Raw genomic sequence first — 18,694 nt, forward strand, 5'->3', positions numbered from 1 at the left:
CTTCCTTCCTTTCAGAGTAATAAGAGTGAGGGCAGGCCTCTCATTAGCATCTGTTAAAGGTTTTGGGAGCACTGGAAGGTCTTCCTGTAACCCCAAGCGTAGAAAATATCTAAGTGGAAGGAGGAAGATTCCCTGCTACAGACCTGGGATTCTGAAGATGCTTAGGTCCTACAAAACTCCACAGCTTCAGGCTGCAAGGTCCAGACCTTGTCAGCTAAATAAGATTAGTCCTAATCTGTGTATTGGGGACATGGCCACAGGGAATAAAATCATGTGGGAGGACGAAACTCTAAGTCCCTCCTGATAATGGCTTGTGCAAGAGCCCCAAATTCTACCTTTGCTATTCATGTTTCAAACTCTGTGTGTCTGTGTGTTGTTGCCATAGTGACAGAAGTCACTGAGAATATTTTGTGGGTTTTTCTTTGTCATGGATGCAAAACATCACTTGCCACATATGTTTTCTGTCCCTTCCAGTTGCGTTTTTTCTTAGGCAAAACCTTCCCTGAGTTTTTTTTAAAAATTGAATTAATTAATGGAGTTCACTGTGCTTATGTTCAGTACCATCAGGCAGTAAATACAAACATACAGAAAGACATACTAAAGGACTTGGGCTGAATATCATGATTAAAAATATGTTTTAAGTACTATTTGTTTTTATTCTCAGTGACCAAAGGGGAATCTCCTGCACTGAACACAAAGTTGTAAGTGCCTGAACCTGAACCTCACACTTGGTGTCTTGGATTATATTCTGAGTTGTTCCAATACACAGCTCCCACTTAATTTTGCTTATGCAGAGAAGAGGCAGAAAGGGAGAGGAGAGTGGAAAAGTTCGTGGGACTGGAAGCATGGTGTGCTTTGATCTGCAGTATGTGAGGAGGGGAGTTCAGTCATAGGTGCTGCTGTCTTGTCCTGTGGGAAGCACAAACTAGGTCAGTGTTTTGGGCTGTGCACCATGAAACAGCTGAAATGTAACGATGATGATTCATAGTAAAGGAAAGAAATTGTTTGAGACTGAACAAAACCCATGGACTTCATTGAAAAATATTGCTAGAGTATGTTCGTTTTAAGTACATCTGGTGTGGTGGAGAGAATATATGGATTTGCAACCTATGAACCCTATTAGAAGAGTGGTGTAACATGGCAGTAAGATGAAATGTCTGTGAATGGTAATGTAAAAGGTGAGGCGCAGGCAAATGTACAAAATGGACATTCATCAGATTGACAGGTCAATTCATGTGAGAGGATGCCTGAACTCTACTGTGGATCACTGAAATTTATTATTTTTATGCCTAATTAACTTTCCTAACTTCAAAGCTGACATTTTAATATAACATCTGTAATGTCCACATATAGATAAGAAGACAAATCAGTGACGGGAGTATCATGGGATCTATAGTGCCTGGCAGTTACAAACATACTGTCTTGGCTCAATATCTGAATATAAAATAAATTATACCATATATATTAATTATATATGCATCTCTGTGAAATGTAAAGGGAATGTAAATCTTCATAGACTGAAACAGTTAAAGTTAATACTGTGGTTGGATATTAACCTTATGTAAAACACAAGTACCTTCTAGAAACCAATTATTTGCTGCTCTAAAATAGCCACAGCTCTCAAACAATGAGTAAGGGTGGAGACTTCTCAAATGAGAAGATTAGTTGCCAGTGAAATTAAGATATTATCTCAACTTTCTGTATTTCAATGTTCACACACATTTGGAAATAAAATGTTGACAGATGGTTCTCATGAACTACATCTGGAAATATAAGATGCCAAAGTTGAGTGCATGAATATAATTCAGATAGGATATGATGGAAAGATTCATGGGCTCAGGATAATATTGTATTTCTCTAAGTTAATTGAAGGATATAATCATGTTTGATGCAGAACCAGATCAGTATGAGGGAAATGTATCTGTCAGATATGGGTAAGAATTTCCTTGATGGCAATGATATTAGAAATAGCCCTTTCCCTTTCTGTGTTAGCTTCAAATGTTTGGGTATGGATGAAAATGGACCTTTTCTCTTGTCTTACAAATACTATCACTCTTAAATAAATTCTCCCTAGAGACCCTAAACACAAGTGGTCAGGTAATGTGTCACTCAAGACAAAATTGTAGGATACAGGTAGTTTGCAATAAATTAGGTGGGTTAAAAAAATCCTTGTTTTTTCCCGAGTACCTTCAAATCACAAATTTTTATAAGGAAAAAAAAATCAAAAAGTCCCCTGAGACTATGTATCCTTTTATAACAGCTAGCATAAATGAACTCACTAGGGAGAAGGGTAATTTCTAAAATGTTTACAACTCTAAGTAAAAAAAAGGACAGATAAGCTTACTTTGAGTGTTAATTTCCCAGGCCTCTTTCTAATCAAAAGCAACAGGAAGAAGGCACGAGAAAGGTGATCTCCCACATGAGATGGGGTGGGGGGTACAGTTTGTTGTGTTTGTGGGCACGTGTATTTTCTGTATAAAAGCAACCAAGGTAGTAACCTGTGGTGGTGACCACATTGCTTCCAGTCTGCTGGTTGGTCTGCTGAATGCTCCTCTGAGAGAGCATGAAAAAGTGAGATTGCTCTTGTTAACATGTATGGGACTATGTTGGCTCAAATGTAAAAGACATAGGTTTTTTGCTTTCAGAATTAAGCTTGGTGTGCTACAATAGACCTCTGGGGGAAAGGGAGGTACTACAGCATGTCAGGTACTATATGAGGCAAGAAAGGGGAAACGTAAACATATGTATCCCGTTTGCTACCTATAGAGAGAACAAGAGTTGAGTGGGCAACACAGTTTGAAACCACAGTCAAACTCTGGATGAACAATTCAAGAAAGCTGGTTTCCAAATCATATGCTGTGGACCATGTCCAAGCAAACAGAGGAGAAGCCTGACTCCAATACAATCAGACAGTGGAAGGATCTTCAGCCTTTTTCCATCTGGACCAGCACCTTTCAGCACAGTGATGCACAAACTTTGCTTTTGTGCTAAACTAATACATAATTTAGACTATCTAAGAAGAGTCACTTAAAAGCCAAGTAAATCTTAAATGCTCTATCACTGCATCATTGTTAAACTTTGTGGTCTTGTGCCTGAAACACCTCAGGAGGAGAGATATTTCTTTCTGAACTATAATTTTATCAGAATAAAATTATACACAGTACCTCTTCATAGCTGGGCATAACCAATTAAATCTCAACCTAATTAATAATGACAGCTTTCTCTAGCTATCCAGTTATATTCATTCTAGAAGCAAGCTATTCAGGACTTCCTAGAAGAACAGTCTTCTAGACTGGCTACTCGGTTGGAATTATTTTCTGAAATTAAAGTCAGTGTATACTACCTGCTGATCTTGATCCATAGACCAGGATTTGTTTTCCTTCTTTTCTAAAACTCCGTGTTTATTAGATTGCAAGATCCAGCTTTCAAATTTGGTTAACATTTCACCGTGAAGAATCTTTACAAAAGATGTTTGAAATCTCAAGGTAAGTTGTTGATGTGCTTTTTAACATTGCTGTCCTCATTAGGAAGCAGCAGCACATCAGTTTTTCCCAAATTAAATAAGGAGACTGGATGTTAACAGTTCTCCCTGATGCAATGCAAATAGCCTCTGAACCTAGCAGGACACTGCATTGTATGTATTTTTAAAAGCATAACGCACCATGAGATTTCTTAACCAAAATGAATAATGGAGAACAACAAGCAGCCTTTTAGTGGTTTCAAATTGAATGCTACTCCTATTTCTCTCCTTTAAATGGAAAATAAACAATTAAATGATTAAGAGTCACCATTATTAATTTACTGCAGACTTGCCAGTTAAAAAACAATAGATCACACAGTGTAATTTTCTGCTAAAAACAAATCTAAACCTAGATGGGGACACTGGGCATCTGATAAACTGATCTGTATAATGAAATTAGTTAATGGCTATATTTGATTTTATCCCCGTCTTATCACTTCACAGTGTAAATGAAGCCTTTGAATGGGTATGGGTTTTCATTTGAATGAAATTAAAATTAAGAGACCCGTAAGTATTTGCAGTGGAAACACACAACAACAAAGCTTTAATGGAATGGTCAAATACTGCTTTTAAATTCCTGTAGAGTATTACCTGAGGAAATTGAAGTATTCAGAAAACAAAACTAAGGAAATTCACTCTGTCTCCAACCTATCTCACTTCATGTCAAGATAACCTTTAGGAAAGATTTTATACAGCAGTGTTGCATTTATAGCAGAAAAAAGTGTAGCCTCACTGTAAAATATAAGAAACAGTTTTCAATTAATTCTATAATGTGTAAATTACTAAAAAAAGCATAACTTAAGAGCTAATGGAAAGCATTTATTGGAGTACTGGATTTAGAATACTCTTCAGAACTTAAATTACTTTCTATCCTTTTTTAGTTTAAATAAGTAAATGTATTTTTATATACAAAATTAAAATTTATGTACTTATGAGGTAATTCGTCCTTCTTGCTACCACATTCCTCCTGAAATAAATACATGATTGTAATTTTTTTTTCAAAACCAGTTTCAATATAATGGTCCTATCTAATTGCAATTTATGCATTTTTTCTTCTTTGCATGAATACAGGGAAAACATCTTCCCTATTCACATTTCCTCCTAGTACCTTCTCCAGAAGCTCATTCAATAGAAACAAAATCATGGTCTTTCTGTGCACTCAGCCTCTTCTGTAAGAATCCGTGAACATTGCTACCAACTCAGATGGCAAAGCACGTTATTTTATAATTTAAATCAGTTTTCCGTAAATTGACAACATTGCAAAAGAAAAGAAATAGCTCTGGATACCTCGCACAGCAGAACTGTAAGGAAATACAGATCTTCTCATGTGTAGCTTATGAGTTTACTTTGGAAAGAACCTTATCACTTACCCAATCTGCACAGGAGGAACAAAGCTTTGCTGGAGTGGTACCAATTTCTATTAGCTTTGCAACAAATCCCCCACACAGCTCGTGTTCCAGCCTTCTCTGAATTTCTTTTTGTTAGCTTGCTTTTTTAGCTGACTACATACACTCTCTGAAAATCACCGAATCAGGGCATTGTTAGGGTTGGAAGGGACCTCTGGACATCATCTGGTCCAACCTCCCCACCAAGGCAGGGTCACCTAGATCAGCTGACACAGAAACTCATCAAGGTGGGTTTGAAATGTTTCCAAAGAGAGAGGCTCCACAACCTTCCAAGGCAGCCAGTTCCAGGGCTCTGCCACCCTCAGAATAAGATGTTTCTCATGCTGAAGTGAAACTTCTTGGGTTTTAGTTTGTGGACACTGTCCCTCGTCCTGTCACTGGGCACCACTGAAAAGAGTCTGGCACCATCCTCTTGGCACCCACCTTTGAGATATTTATATGCATTAATGAGGTTCCCTCTCAGTCTTCTTTTCTCCAGACTAAACAGGCCCAGCTCCCACAGTCTCTCCTCATAAAAGAGATGCTCCAGACCCTTTATCATCTTTGTGGCCTCCGCTGGACACTCTCCAGTATGAGGAGAAACGAGGTTGACTACAAGCATATTCAATAATGGAATCAAACACTCATTTCGTTTTCTGTTATCTACTTACATTTTATTACAGACTAATATGAAACCATCTCATATTCATACTAGAATTACTGTAATTATTTGTGAGCAAACTTAAACCAGTCTTGGAAGTTTATATTTATTGCAAGCAGATTCACATCTCCTGCTTATATATTCTACATAAGGATCCAAACTGTGACTGAATATAAACAAATTATATTTGGTTGTCTACAGAAATAAAAGTTAAAAATAGCACTGAAAAGAAACTTTACAGTAATGTATTCACACACTGACTCTTCAAATCAAATAAATGAAGTAGTATAGAATAATCTAAACATTAGATTTGAAGGCTGATTTATTTTCAAATAAATGCACCTATAATTGTACAATTAAAAGTGTCAGTATTTGGTGCTGATGACTACAGACATCTTTAATGTTTAATGCACAGATAACTACCCCCAGCCCCCACACAGCAACTTTCGCAGATTCTACTTTACATCAAATCATGAAAGGACATCTAAAATGCAAAGAATAGCACAGAATTTATGTCCAAGACAACACAAATTGAAATCCTGTGAATCTTCATAAGGTAAAAAATTAAAGCTATATAAACTGATTTTTGATTATTCTGCAAAGTAGAATCACATACGTTTTCACTTTTGTAATACTTTCACAAATTTCCATTAAAGCTTTTTTAGCAGAGACAGTAGCATGAGCACAATGATCCCACTGGCTTCCAAAAGAAAAGTAGTGCAGTTCCTCAATTAAACAATTTTTTCCTTTTGTTTTTGCAAGCCAGTTGGGTAAAGACAAACAGGCTAATGCAAGCAAGAAAGTAAACTGTAAGCTTTTACAATAAGTGGCTGAACAAACAATTATTGTACATGGTAGAATGAAAAAGATCTTTTGCCACATGCCACTGCAGGTATATATGAACTTCAGTGGCCGAAAAGCTCAAAATACTTTCTAAGTCTTCACATACATTTGGTTAGCGCTTACCAGTTTCAAGACATTTATAGAAGCAGTTATGGAGACATTATGCTGTTAAAGCTGCAATAATTTAAACAAGGCAAGTTAGAAAGTTATATAGATTTTTAGACTTTTCCTCTTTAATTCTTTTTTTCTTGATACATAAAAATTTGTCTCCTTTCAGTGTCCCATCCATAATAAACACTATAATGCATTTTGTTCTAACTTCTGCTTTTTCATCTTTGTATCATCTGATCCATTTACAGTGAAACTCCAAGTTAACACCTGCTGCAGTGGACTAAGTTTGCATGGCAATAGTAACAGGGACTGAAGCAAAAACACATCAAGTGAAGCTGAGTTGATGTTTTATGGTTTTTCCATTAAATGGTCTATTTTAACAAACAGCACCAACCTTTAAAGGGAAAAGTATTGCTAAATCAAACCATTCTTTCTCTTCCAAAAAATGTCATGTTTAACTGAAGTTGTCAAGCACATGTATAGGTGTTTAAGCCTGAACGATGTTGTCAATAATTTCTAAGCGCGGGGCTACATGAGGTTTGCAATGAACTGCTTTGTTAGTAGGCAGAACGGGAATGCAGCATTTCAAAAACAACAAGCAAAAATATCCTTATTTAAGGCTAAAAGATAGAACTCACTAAGTAAAAAAGCAGGAGGCTTTATAGAGTAAAAAAGCTCACAATAATAGTATAGCACTGCAAGTACAGCGCTCTAATCGCAGCTACCACAAATCCCAACAAAACATTGATAATTTGGATGAATCTGACAAAGCAACAGACTTGTACTTCTAAGCTGACATTCATTAGAATTTTAACATTCAGCCACAACTCCACTCTAGGCTAAATTTAAGTGGCCAAAACTCATAGGTATAAAAAAAGCCTTCAAAACATATACTTAAAAAAAATAGAAATGGTGTGTTAACAAATGTATGCGTAAAACAGATTTATAAATAGCTACAGTATGAAAAATATTTCAGTGCAAAGGCAATTTTAAGATTTCTAAAAAATACATTACAAATAATTTGTTAACTACACACAAGAAATTTGTCACTGCTACTGGTATAAAATTTATACCCATATTAACCTTTTAAAAATATATACACCAGTGTTTTATGCAGGGGACGGTTCTAACTGACCAACATTCAAGTCTGCAATGGCAAGTATATGTACACACACCCACACATGTGTATGTATTTCAAAATGCTACTGCTATAAGGACATTCTTTGAAACTTAAAAGTGCTATATGTTAAATGATACAAAACATTTGTCTGTGGTGCTCACCATTAGACTTTGTAAAATTCTGTTATCTTTGGTATACTGAAGATTTCACAAATCGCTTGACAATCTCTGCTTGACCCAGGGCATTTTAATAATAATTCCCTGTTTGTTTAATATGATAATCACTCGGAATACTGTGAAGAAAATTTACTAGTAAGTTGGTCTGTCTTTTATTAAAAATTAAATTAGGAAGTAAACTTATTTTGTCTGGTTTTTCTTGTTTAAACACAAAAAGGGAAAAAAATTTCTCTGCCACCCTAGTCCATTTTAAAGACAACTAAAAATGTCTTCGCCAGGTCTTCCAATAAAGGCTGCAGGTCTGATTCCAAATATTTTGTTTTCACACTGAAATAAATTTTTAGCTAATGTCCTCACAGAGGTATTGAATGAGGATGGTTATTAACCAGTTCTAACCATCAGGCTGAAATTGACTGAAATTGGATTGCTCCTTCAGATATTTCTGCACCCCAAAATAAAACACTGGACTAAAGAAACAAGACAAGGACACTGCTAAAAGTTGAATTAGTACAAGGTAACATAAACGTAGCAGAGAAAACAGAAGTGCAAGTTGGCTGCCATTCTTGAAGTAATTCAAACAGAATCCTTGCAGTCAAACTAGTTTCTATATCCCACCTACGGTTCAACTGTTTGTCAACAGCCGTGTGCCACCTCGTGGTTTGTTTGCAAAAGCTGCGTGCTTTGTAATACATCTACCAAGCCATTTAGCCAGTATTTAACCATACAAACACACACACACAAAAAAATCAAAATTAAGAGGATGAATCCAGATAGTAAAAGATGCTCATTTGGAAAAACAACTTTTCTTCTTTTAAAGAAAAAACCCCAACAAACTATGTCAAAAAAAAAAAGCTTAATATATAATACTTTCTGCTATGGTATATATTTTACAATTACAGGAAGTGGGAACACCAGGTAATCTGCATCTTTGACAAATTCAAAGATCTTTTAGGCAAAATGCTTACATTCAGTTTTTAAGTAGATACCAACACTGATGACATTTACCAATTGAACAGCCAACTTGACTTCCTGTAGTGTGTGCATATTCCACACAAGGATTGTCTTGCCTATCTTTCTACAGGGGACAACCAACTGAAAACCAAACATAGCCCTGATTTGGCCACTTACAAGAAAGTGAACATTAGAGAGTGTTTCTTGAAAGTAGATTTGCACAGAGGAAACACCAGTTTGTTCTACAGGAAGAGCAAAGAAAGAAAAAGGACAGAGGAAAATCAGAAACAGCATTTGTTAAATACGCTTTAGGAGACTTTCATTTGAGATAACTGAGGTCATTGCTTCTGGCTGAAAATTAAAACTGTTGATCTCAAAATGTAGGTCACTGACTGAAACTATGCACTTCAAGTAACAAAGAAAATTACTAAAGGTGACAGAAGCAGTAAATGCACAGAAGTCTTGACACAGGATGAAGAGAATTTTCAGTGCTACTAGTCTCACAGTACCAGACTGTGCAGATTGTTCATTGCTCCAGTAGTTCAAAACATAAAAAGAGGCCTATTGGCCTGGAAAGGTTCATACTTCTAGCTCTTGATCCTGTTTGTCTGAACACTACCTCAGACAGCAAAAGCCACATATAGTTTAATAGATTTCTGTGACATGTTTGTTTCTGAAAAAAGAAATAAACAAAAATACAGTTTTTAAAGGCTTGACTTGGTGTTCTGTCATATAGACGTTTCCAAACCTGACCCACTGTAGTGGTAGCCTGCACTGGAATGGCAATGCTTATTGGAATAGCCAAAGACAGATGGAAGTACTGAATAATCAACGCCTCTCCAGTGCGTAAACATCATTTTTTTAGAATGAGAATTAGACCTTCTTGCTGGGGAATTGCTGCAGTCACTGCTCCTGTATCTTGGGCTTTTCAGACAGGCAAGAGGTGTGAATTCTGAGATGTGCTCCTGACAGTGCCTCGATGCATTCTGTTAAAGGGAAAAAAAGAAACAAATGCACAGTAAATAGACAATCTCGGAACCAAAAGTATATAATTGTGTTTTTGGTACAATAATGGGGCCATTGTGCTTTTGGTACAATAATGGCTTTCACTAGAACACCACTCTGGCTATTTGTTTCATGTGAAAGTATAACCTCTCGTGTTGTTTTGCCATCAACGACTTTCAACATCATCAGTTTTCCATTCAGACGTACAAAACCAGGCATGATTTTACACTTAACCTCTAAACCTGATAATGGGCTCTTTGGAGAAGAGATGGAGACACACAGGACTGCTTTCATATCAAAGTGTTTCAAATGAAGTTTATATTTCATTTTGCAATCTCTCCTGGTACATCTTTTTCTTTCTCCACTTCTTTAGTCAGGACTTTTTATGGGGAATTTTAAGACAAAATACTTTGCCCTGTACTTCCAAAGAGAGGGAATTCTTTACAGTTTGTGCTAACAGATGAAAGTTCCAGAGGTTTAGTGGACTTGCTTTGTACTTCTAGGCAGTACTGAATTTTAGACTTGCTTAGGTTACATGTAGTATCTATACCATAGGCAACTCATACTAGACAGTCTAATTGTCCATTAAAATTTATCTGTATCACATAATCACTCCACATCTGGCAGAATTGCCACTTCCCCTCAGGAAATGCTCAGGACTACAGTAACACCATTGCTGCATGACAAGAGCCTGGAACATGTGTACCAACAGAAAGAAAATTAGCACAGCCCTTTGCCCAATGAGATGATAAAATTCTTCTCACTAAAAGCACATAAAATTTCCAGGTATAGAGGTTATATGATGGTATCTAAGATATAAATTCATTATAAGCATGATTGAAATCAGTGTTATCAATCACTCTCCATGAACAAATATGCCATTTAATCCTCTATTCTTAATTATCCTCTTCCTTCTTCCCTGTTAACTGGAACACAGTAGCAAAAGGGACAAAATCACAAAATAAATGTTAATGATGTAGTTTATAGAACTTTGGCTGAGATTTCACATTACACTTTAATGCCAGCTACAAGCTTGAAACACTATTGCGTAACCAAGAGCAATCAGAAAGCTCTCTTACAACAGACACTCTTGGAAAAGTCAAAAAACTATAATGAACTGCTCACCATCAGTGAGGCATGGGTTCTTTTAAACACATATATAGACCAAATATCAGTATGAATACAGAAAAATCAGATTAGCAGATTTTGGTTTGGAAATGTCAGAGGGAGTAGTCATATACTGCTTGGTTACCACCTTTCCTATTCTTTCAGCTAGCAAGAGAAGCATTTTAGTCACCATTCACAGTTCTAAAAAGAAAATGGGTTTCTTTTCTACAAATGGCCCCAAGGCAAGCATCACTACCATGGTCTGAAGCTACTCAGGAAAGCTGGGGTTTTCTACTACTACTTTGTAGTAGTCATTAAAGCAAATCAAAGAGCACCCATCAGCTACCTTGAAGTTCTACAGCCCACAGAGTACATGACATTTTCCCTCTTCACATACTGATGCTTTGCACCTTCACTAAATTCCTCATGTGCTGCTTTTGGGGTCCGGAGAGAACGAAGGAAAAAAAACAGACGTGGCATCCAGATGGGAATATATTTGAGTAAGAAGTGTACTTTCTTACTTGTTCGTGTAATCGGTGGCATGGCAAGGAGATGATGTAAAGCAGAGAACTTCATTCTGCTGGCCTAATGTTTGGGGAATTTAGGAGCTCACCACTCATGCTGCTGTCTCCTATTTGGCAAAACTCTCTTGATTTGAGGCAGTGATGCAGCAATGCCCTGGTCTATTCGGAACACGGTACTATGGTGGACACTGTCAGATGTACAGCCCCAGCCTTCTGACCCAAGGTCCCTTTCACAAGTAACTCACTGTGACAATCTTCACGTATTACTGTCTGCATTTGGTCTATATATGTATTTAAGAGCATGGGTAAACTGGGTGAGAATTACCTCTGACTTATGTATCAACACTATTATTTTATCCCAAGAAAGACAACAGTTCATATGTGTAATGTGAGTACACGTTGCAATAATGACTGCAGTTCTTATAGAAGAAATGTCCTACAACACCTATACATTACACAGTGTATTTACAGGACAGGAGTATGGGTATATTGATTTATTGTTTTGCCTTACACAATTAAGTTTTCAAGACAAAAAGATCTTACCTGTGGCATGGAACATCTCTTGCAAAAACTAGGCTCTCCAAGTAAAACACTGATTTTGTATCAATATTGATCAAGTACATCAAAAACTCTGGAGGAAATAGTTGATTTGTAAATAGCACAATTCACCAATAGAAATTAATCCAAATTGGCAACACGTACAGTACTGTTACCTAGCTTTGATCTAATTATGGCTCGGAAGCTGAAATATTTCCTTCAAGAAGTGGCCCATCGTTGTTCGTCAGTGCATTTAGGGCTGTTTTATGTCTCACACTCCTCTGCAAGGATGAGGAAAAACAGTGAGACTTGCTGAATACAAGAGGGAAATGTGAATGAATTGTACCATTTCTAAGTAACTGTTATAGCAAACTGTAAAAATGATGGATTTTCTGATAGATTAAAAAAGGAAAGGTTATCCAGTGTAAAACAAGGTTTGTACTTCTGGATCCTGAGGTTAATCCTTTGAGCCACCCTGAGGATGTTTTTAATTCCATTTCAAACTCTGTTAAAAATACTTAATTACTCTCTAAAGCACTAAACTGACTAAGTACTGTGGGCTGTGTGTCCTGCCCTTCTGACAATAACTTGTACTAAACAGGTGAGGTCCCCATGACACAGTGAGGCCAAATCAATTCCAAATTAAGGAGTGGACATCCTGCTTCATTACTCCCCAGAACAACTGGCTTGCTGAAGGGAGTGCCACACACCAAAGTGATGGGGCTGGTGCTAATGAAGGACTTACAGTTTAGTCATTACACTGAGGGAAGAGAGGGCTGGGGAGTTGCCAAGGAAACTTCTTGCACAGGATTCAAATACTGCAACAGCGAGATCCATTGCCTTGTTTTCCACAGAGGAGCCTCACAAAGGCAGCAGTTTTCTGGTGACCAGTTTTCTAAGCACCCTGTGCAGCTGTTCAATAGCAGCTAAGCCCATTGAAGAACAGAAGAATGATGAGTCTCCAGAAAGGCTTCCCCAGGCAAAAGTACCACTTCGGGTTTCCCCAAGCGCAGCAAGAGGTAGAGATCTCATAAGGTGGCTGATGGGCCAAGCTTGTGACTGAGTGAAAGCGAAGTAAAAAATCATCAGTCAAAAACAAAGAGAAAAAAAGTATTTCTTAAAAGGGGATGGAAGCACAGAAGACATTTATGGCTCAGGAACTAAACACCTGGTATTTCAGCTACAAAATACTTGCGATTGCTGAAACACTGTCAATCGAAGTGACAATTATAAAAATGGAAATAAGATAATTTAAAGTGAATTCATATTTTCCCTAAGAGAGAAATTGAGCTCCTGCTATTAATGAAAGAAGAAAAATGAAAAGGAAAATATAATCAATATAGACTGGATATATTAAAAAAAATACCCTACTATTTTTCAAAAGTAAAGGTTGAAAGAAGCCTCACAGATGCACAATTACCAGTTAAAGCCCAAAATTCAGCTTGTTTCATTGAGCCAGAGAGTTGCAGAGACTACATATATGAGAAATAAGCAGAATTTGACTGAAATAACCAAAAAGCAACAGATTCCTCCAAAGCTTTTGCAAAATTAATGTTTTAGCCCAGGAAAGACAACAGTTCATATATGTGTGTGTGTATATATATATAGTATACCAATATCAATATACATGCACATATATATACATACACTTGTATGTACATGTATGTATGTTTATACACATACATATATGTCTGTAGGTGTAAATGTATATATCCATATATCACTGAAAAGCTCTCTCTCAAAAAACAAACAAACAAAAAAACCTCAGAACCATATCTGGAGTATGTAAAAACATCTGAATGTCAATGACGGTAAACAATCGCTCACCATACACCAGAATGACTTGCAAATAAATGAAAAATTTAGAAGCATAAGAATCCCTTCAAAGGCTTTAAGCATTCTTATCGCCTGGGGACAACTAATTTACAAGTCTGGAAGGTGGTTGCTAGTATGTTAATCTTTTCAACACCTTTTTTTCCACAAAGGAAGAAATATAACTTATAGGAATGCAGTAAATTTAAAAACAATTGTTTATAAGCTCAGTTCAAACCAATCTTAAGGCACTTAAAAGCCAATTTTAGCCAGAATTTTCAATAGTGAAAAAACTGTGTGTATTTTCTCTGTGACTTACGTAATTACAGTACATTTTATTGACTATATATTTTTGAAGGGGGAAAAATAGGAAATAAGTTTTTTATCTTAGCCAAGTTTTCTTGAAGACTGTAGGGTAAACAAGAAGATTTATTTGCATTTCTTCTACTTTGATGTTATATTAAATAATGTCACATACTTCTGGGTCTTGAGCTGTTTTCTTTGTAGAAAGAGCACAGAATTTTACAGAAGTGAACGTAAAAAAACCTCAGTTTCAAAATGCATGCTAGGAAAAAACTTTTTTAGTAATAAGTTGTATTTTCCTTTATCACAGTGGAGAAGATACATTAATATATCCCAAAGATTGCTTAAATGGTTTCCAGTACCCCATTTTCTGTATGATGGTAGTAATATCAGCCTAATCAGAATTATCACTTCTTTGTGTGGTAACTATTCCATTTATTCAGGTACAATGGAAACACAACATGCATTCACCTACAGACAGACCAGTGATTAAAATGGTAACACAAGAATTCTGGATTCTTGAGGCAGAAAGGTTCTGTAAAATGCAGTAACAATAGTGACAAAAAATGATAATGACACTGATGGACTGTGACAACAATTCATACAATATCTGAGATAAACAGAAGAAGGAAAAAACTGTACCAAAAAGTAGTCTTCAAAATATAGCTGAGATGAGTCACAAATGGAGACAATGAGTAAAGTAAATAACTTCTGATGATAAACATTTTACTGTCCTTTGAATGAAATGGCCAGGCATGCAGAAAGGCAGAAAAAAGTCACCTTTTGTTCCATTAGAAACTTAGACTGCTTGAAGTCTGAGAAAGCATAAAGATGGTGGACTGCTCAACAGAAAGGCACTGATGTTTAGTCTGATTTCCCCAGATGTAGGAAGCAACCGTGCACATCATTTATGTTTAAAGCAAGGTAGCAGTTATTTAGACAAAGCGGATTGGAAGACAGGAAGAAACAAAGAGAGGGAAGAAGAAACACAAGGCACTGGTTAAAAGTCACAGATTTTCTACTAAATATTAAAAAGTGAATACTGCAAGTGTTGAGCCCAAAGTCTGCTTTACAATTGATTCATTTTCCAGCACTAATGCACAGTGTCTCTAAGAAATGCTGCAATACCTTTGTTAGGGGCTTTTATTCACTAGCCTGTTTCTTTGCCTTAACCCATGCTCATTCTCTCTCTTTAGACTTTTAAATTAAGCATGCAGAGCCTATATTGAGATTAACTTCTTCCAGAAGTAGCACATATGGCAAGGATGATGTATCAAAGATCTCAAAATGAAAAACCACTAAATACTGATGTGCCTGAGAATGCTTTTCTGCTATTCTTTATTCATTCCTGCCCTCCTGAAGTGAAGCATTATTACACCTGTACATTCTAGGAACAGAAAACAAGGGCAAGGGGTTTTACCTTTACCAAAGGGAAATTTTATTTTTCTTGGCAGTAAAGCTCCTTTATTCATCTCCTCTTAATGCAAAGTACCTTCTCAAATAAACATCAAAATGCTATCTAATCCCTACAGTTGCCAGTAACTCATTATTTTAACCTACCAATGGCAGCCGATGGACTGAAAAGGGCAAGGGCAGTAACATTAAGGTTCAACACCTCTAGTGTCCTTTACATTCTAATGTATGTAGATATAAAAGCTTACTGGTGTTAAAATAGAGGTAACATTTTCTACTGAGGCTGATTTAATGTCCCCAGCATAGCACCATGCTTCTGACAGAACCTGACTTCCCCTCCAGCCTATCAGAGCAGGCCTGTATTTACACAGTGGTTCCTCTCTTTTGGCTTATCAGGTGAAAGGAGACAATAGACTTTAAAATCCTCTTCCCACTGGCACAGCAAGGTACATTTATGTAGAAACAATGGATCAGAACAGGCAAAATGTAAGTTGAAATATAAAAGAGGAACAGATTGTTAATACGATATTAATAAGTTTTAATGCATGTGTTTTTGTAAAAGGTATCAATCAGATGCCAATCAATCATATATTATCAGATGTAAGTGCCTTTTATCTACCCTCACAGTGATCCCAATCCCCTTGCCCTAATCTCCTCTAATCAGATATCATGTTGAGCCATGCACCTCTCTCCCACCATCCTCATCAGCAAATTTCCTGTGGTTTTTCATAAGGAGACACCAGGGTTGCCCCAGGATTCAGGTTAATACCACCATGTAAATAACAGGCAGTGTCTTTCATCACACTACTGAGACACCAGAGATGGGGAACCCCTGTTCTTATCTTGCCTCTGACCTTGAAAGAGGACTAATTACTAGAGACTTGTGATACAAAAAAAAATAACTTCACAAAGAAAAATATATTTTACCTGGATTCTTTCTGTTGCTGTAGGCCACAACTCTCTGCATAAGACCTTCTTCAAAACATCTGGAAGAAGGCTGACAGTTATGAGTAGAATTATACCCAGCCAGGCAGGACCACTAGACAGCATTTGCATGAACACATAATACATCCTCTGATAATTGAGAAAAGGCCTGGTAGGAAAAAAGAATAAATAAACATTACACTTCAATACACAAAAGAAAGACTGACAATGTTAAATATAAAAATTATGACGGTGTTAAAACACTTCAGGTTCAACTTCCCAGTTTGTGGGATTTTATCCATCTCAGTTTTCTCAACAGGAGAGCTAAACATGCACCGACTGGAAATAACTACCTTCCTCTTGTCTTCCAGGCTGCAGGAAATACCATGCCCTCCTCCCCTGCCGTATTGTCTCTCCCTTGCAAAGATAAACTAAGTTACATTCTTATTCTGTTTATGCCCTTCCATGTACTCTTATTGTGCTCCAGGTATTTTCCACCTTTCTTCTCAGCATCCCACCCACCACTTCCCTCTTTCCTACGGTACACTTGTCTGTATGTATCTTTAGAGTAAGGTTCATTAACTGTACCTATTTTCATGCCTCTCAGGCTCCCCTAAGCATCTCTGATGGTTTCATGTTATGATCCCTAACCTCGTCACTACATTGTTATCTAACCACACTTTCAATATCTTCTTTTCCATGCCTCCCTGTATCCCACAGCAGTTGGATGGTTATTAAAATGCCACCACTACACCACTACTGGGAATCAGAGGCCATGATTACTGGGAGCAAAAATCAAGGGACAGTTTGCAGTAACAGTAAAGCCCTACCACTGGGGCAGTTTTCTGATAGTTTCCAAAATCTGATAGTCTTTGCTTTCTAAAAAGGTAATCCAGCTAAAATACATTGTTGCATGTAAATAGTACCCTCTACTACACAGCAAGGCTAGTTGGAAAACCTAGCAGGGAAAATGTCGCTTCTGCAAACTGCTTTCCTCTTGCTGCTGAAGAAACTGAGATCTTACAAGGAAAAAAAAAGAGGTTGCTGAATATCCACTGAGATGACAGGCAGTTGCAAAAGATGCTCATTTGCAAAAGACACACTGAAATACAAATCCTTTCTCTAAATTAAATGGCATCTTAATCACCATGCAAGAGTTGGCCTCTCCCTTCTCTCTAGTCCCTCGAAATGTTATATTTATGTGTACAAAGTAGAACAGCACCAGACAAGTTATAAAAGATAGCCTTGTAACTGGGCTCTACAGCTCTACACAGTAACATTTTGCTCTACAGCTGCAAAATGCAATTTCAAGTTCCTGACAGCAATCAGGCACAGTAAGGAATTGAACTTGTTTCAACTTGATTTCCTTCCCAAAAATTTCAGTTTGAAGAACATAGGATTTTTAACAGGAAAAAAACCCCCAACACTTTAAATCAGCTATGTACAAGAGTTGTACTAATTTCTAAACAGTTTCTTTCCAACAGGAATAAGTAGGTGCTCAGACACCTACAGTAAATCTACTTTGCTAAGTAGGCGGCAAATAATGAGCTCAAACACAGGACTCCTGGCCACCCACATCACTTCCATGTGAGCTTCACTCCCTGACTCTACAGCTAGTTCCTTCCAAGACTGGCTGACCACCAGCTGCACAGACATGACCTGCTCTGTGACATTTTGTCTCAGAGAGGCAGCCTTGGCTCCTTGAACCAACCCTTGGGCTGCTCTTGGCTGATACTACAGAGATAGACCCAGTGGTAGTCTGAGGTCTGATGTTCTTCTTGCATTCTCCTTTAAGAAGATTTTAGCAGATATTCAGTGAATGAAGAGCTGAGAACTCTCCAATTAGCATTAATGATGTGATTAAAATGGAGTTCCCCAATGGATAAAGGCTAAATTTAACTCTGTTTGGGAGAAAAAAGGTGAAATACAACTTCATGTTTCTGAAACAATTTTTGCAATGCAACTTTGATTAGGGTTCATACCAAATAATTCCTCCCCAGAGCAGAGAAAAGATAATGTAGAATACCAGTGATCCCCAGATCACGAAGTGATTTATCCATGTCCAATAGTGTGTATCTAGTGCAAGCTTAAAAAAAAAAAAAAGAAAAAAAAGAAAAAAAGAGATCATATGGTGTTATTACTCTCTAAAAGCAACAAACACTCAGTACGAGATAAAACAGAATTGTACTCTTTGAAAATAGGGATGAATTCAACACAGAATTAGCCAAAAATATTTTTCAGTTTTGAGCACAGTTAAGAAGGCACAGATAGAAAAATCTATATTTAAACTAATACAACAAGG

General features: G+C 37.0%; 1 protein-coding gene across 6 annotated transcripts in view; it reads right to left on the bottom strand.

Annotated features, from left to right (window-relative positions):
* Positions 1–5,567: 5,567 nt before the first annotated feature.
* ATP11A (ATPase phospholipid transporting 11A) overlaps positions 5,568–18,694 on the bottom strand; it is a 111,068-nt gene continuing 97,941 nt past the window's right edge. For 3 of the 6 annotated variants that reach the window (XM_050332961.1, XM_050332959.1, XM_050332960.1), the window contains 3 exons: positions 18,375–18,478; positions 16,396–16,561; positions 5,568–9,753 (listed from right to left, as the gene is read on the bottom strand). In XM_050332961.1, the coding sequence (XP_050188918.1) occupies positions 9,496–9,753; positions 16,396–16,561; positions 18,375–18,478 (528 nt within the window). In that variant the 3' untranslated portion in view covers positions 5,568–9,495. Of the gene's footprint in view, positions 9,754–12,105; positions 12,222–14,835; positions 14,925–16,395; positions 16,562–18,374; positions 18,479–18,694 lie in introns of all 6 variants that reach the window. The other 3 variants (XM_050332962.1, XM_050332964.1, XM_050332963.1) reach the window with 2 other exon arrangements.

This window comes from Myiozetetes cayanensis, unplaced genomic scaffold (assembly GCF_022539395.1).
Source record: "Myiozetetes cayanensis isolate MyiCay16 unplaced genomic scaffold, myiCay2020 scf5-8, whole genome shotgun sequence".
NCBI lineage: Eukaryota > Metazoa > Chordata > Aves > Passeriformes > Tyrannidae > Myiozetetes > Myiozetetes cayanensis.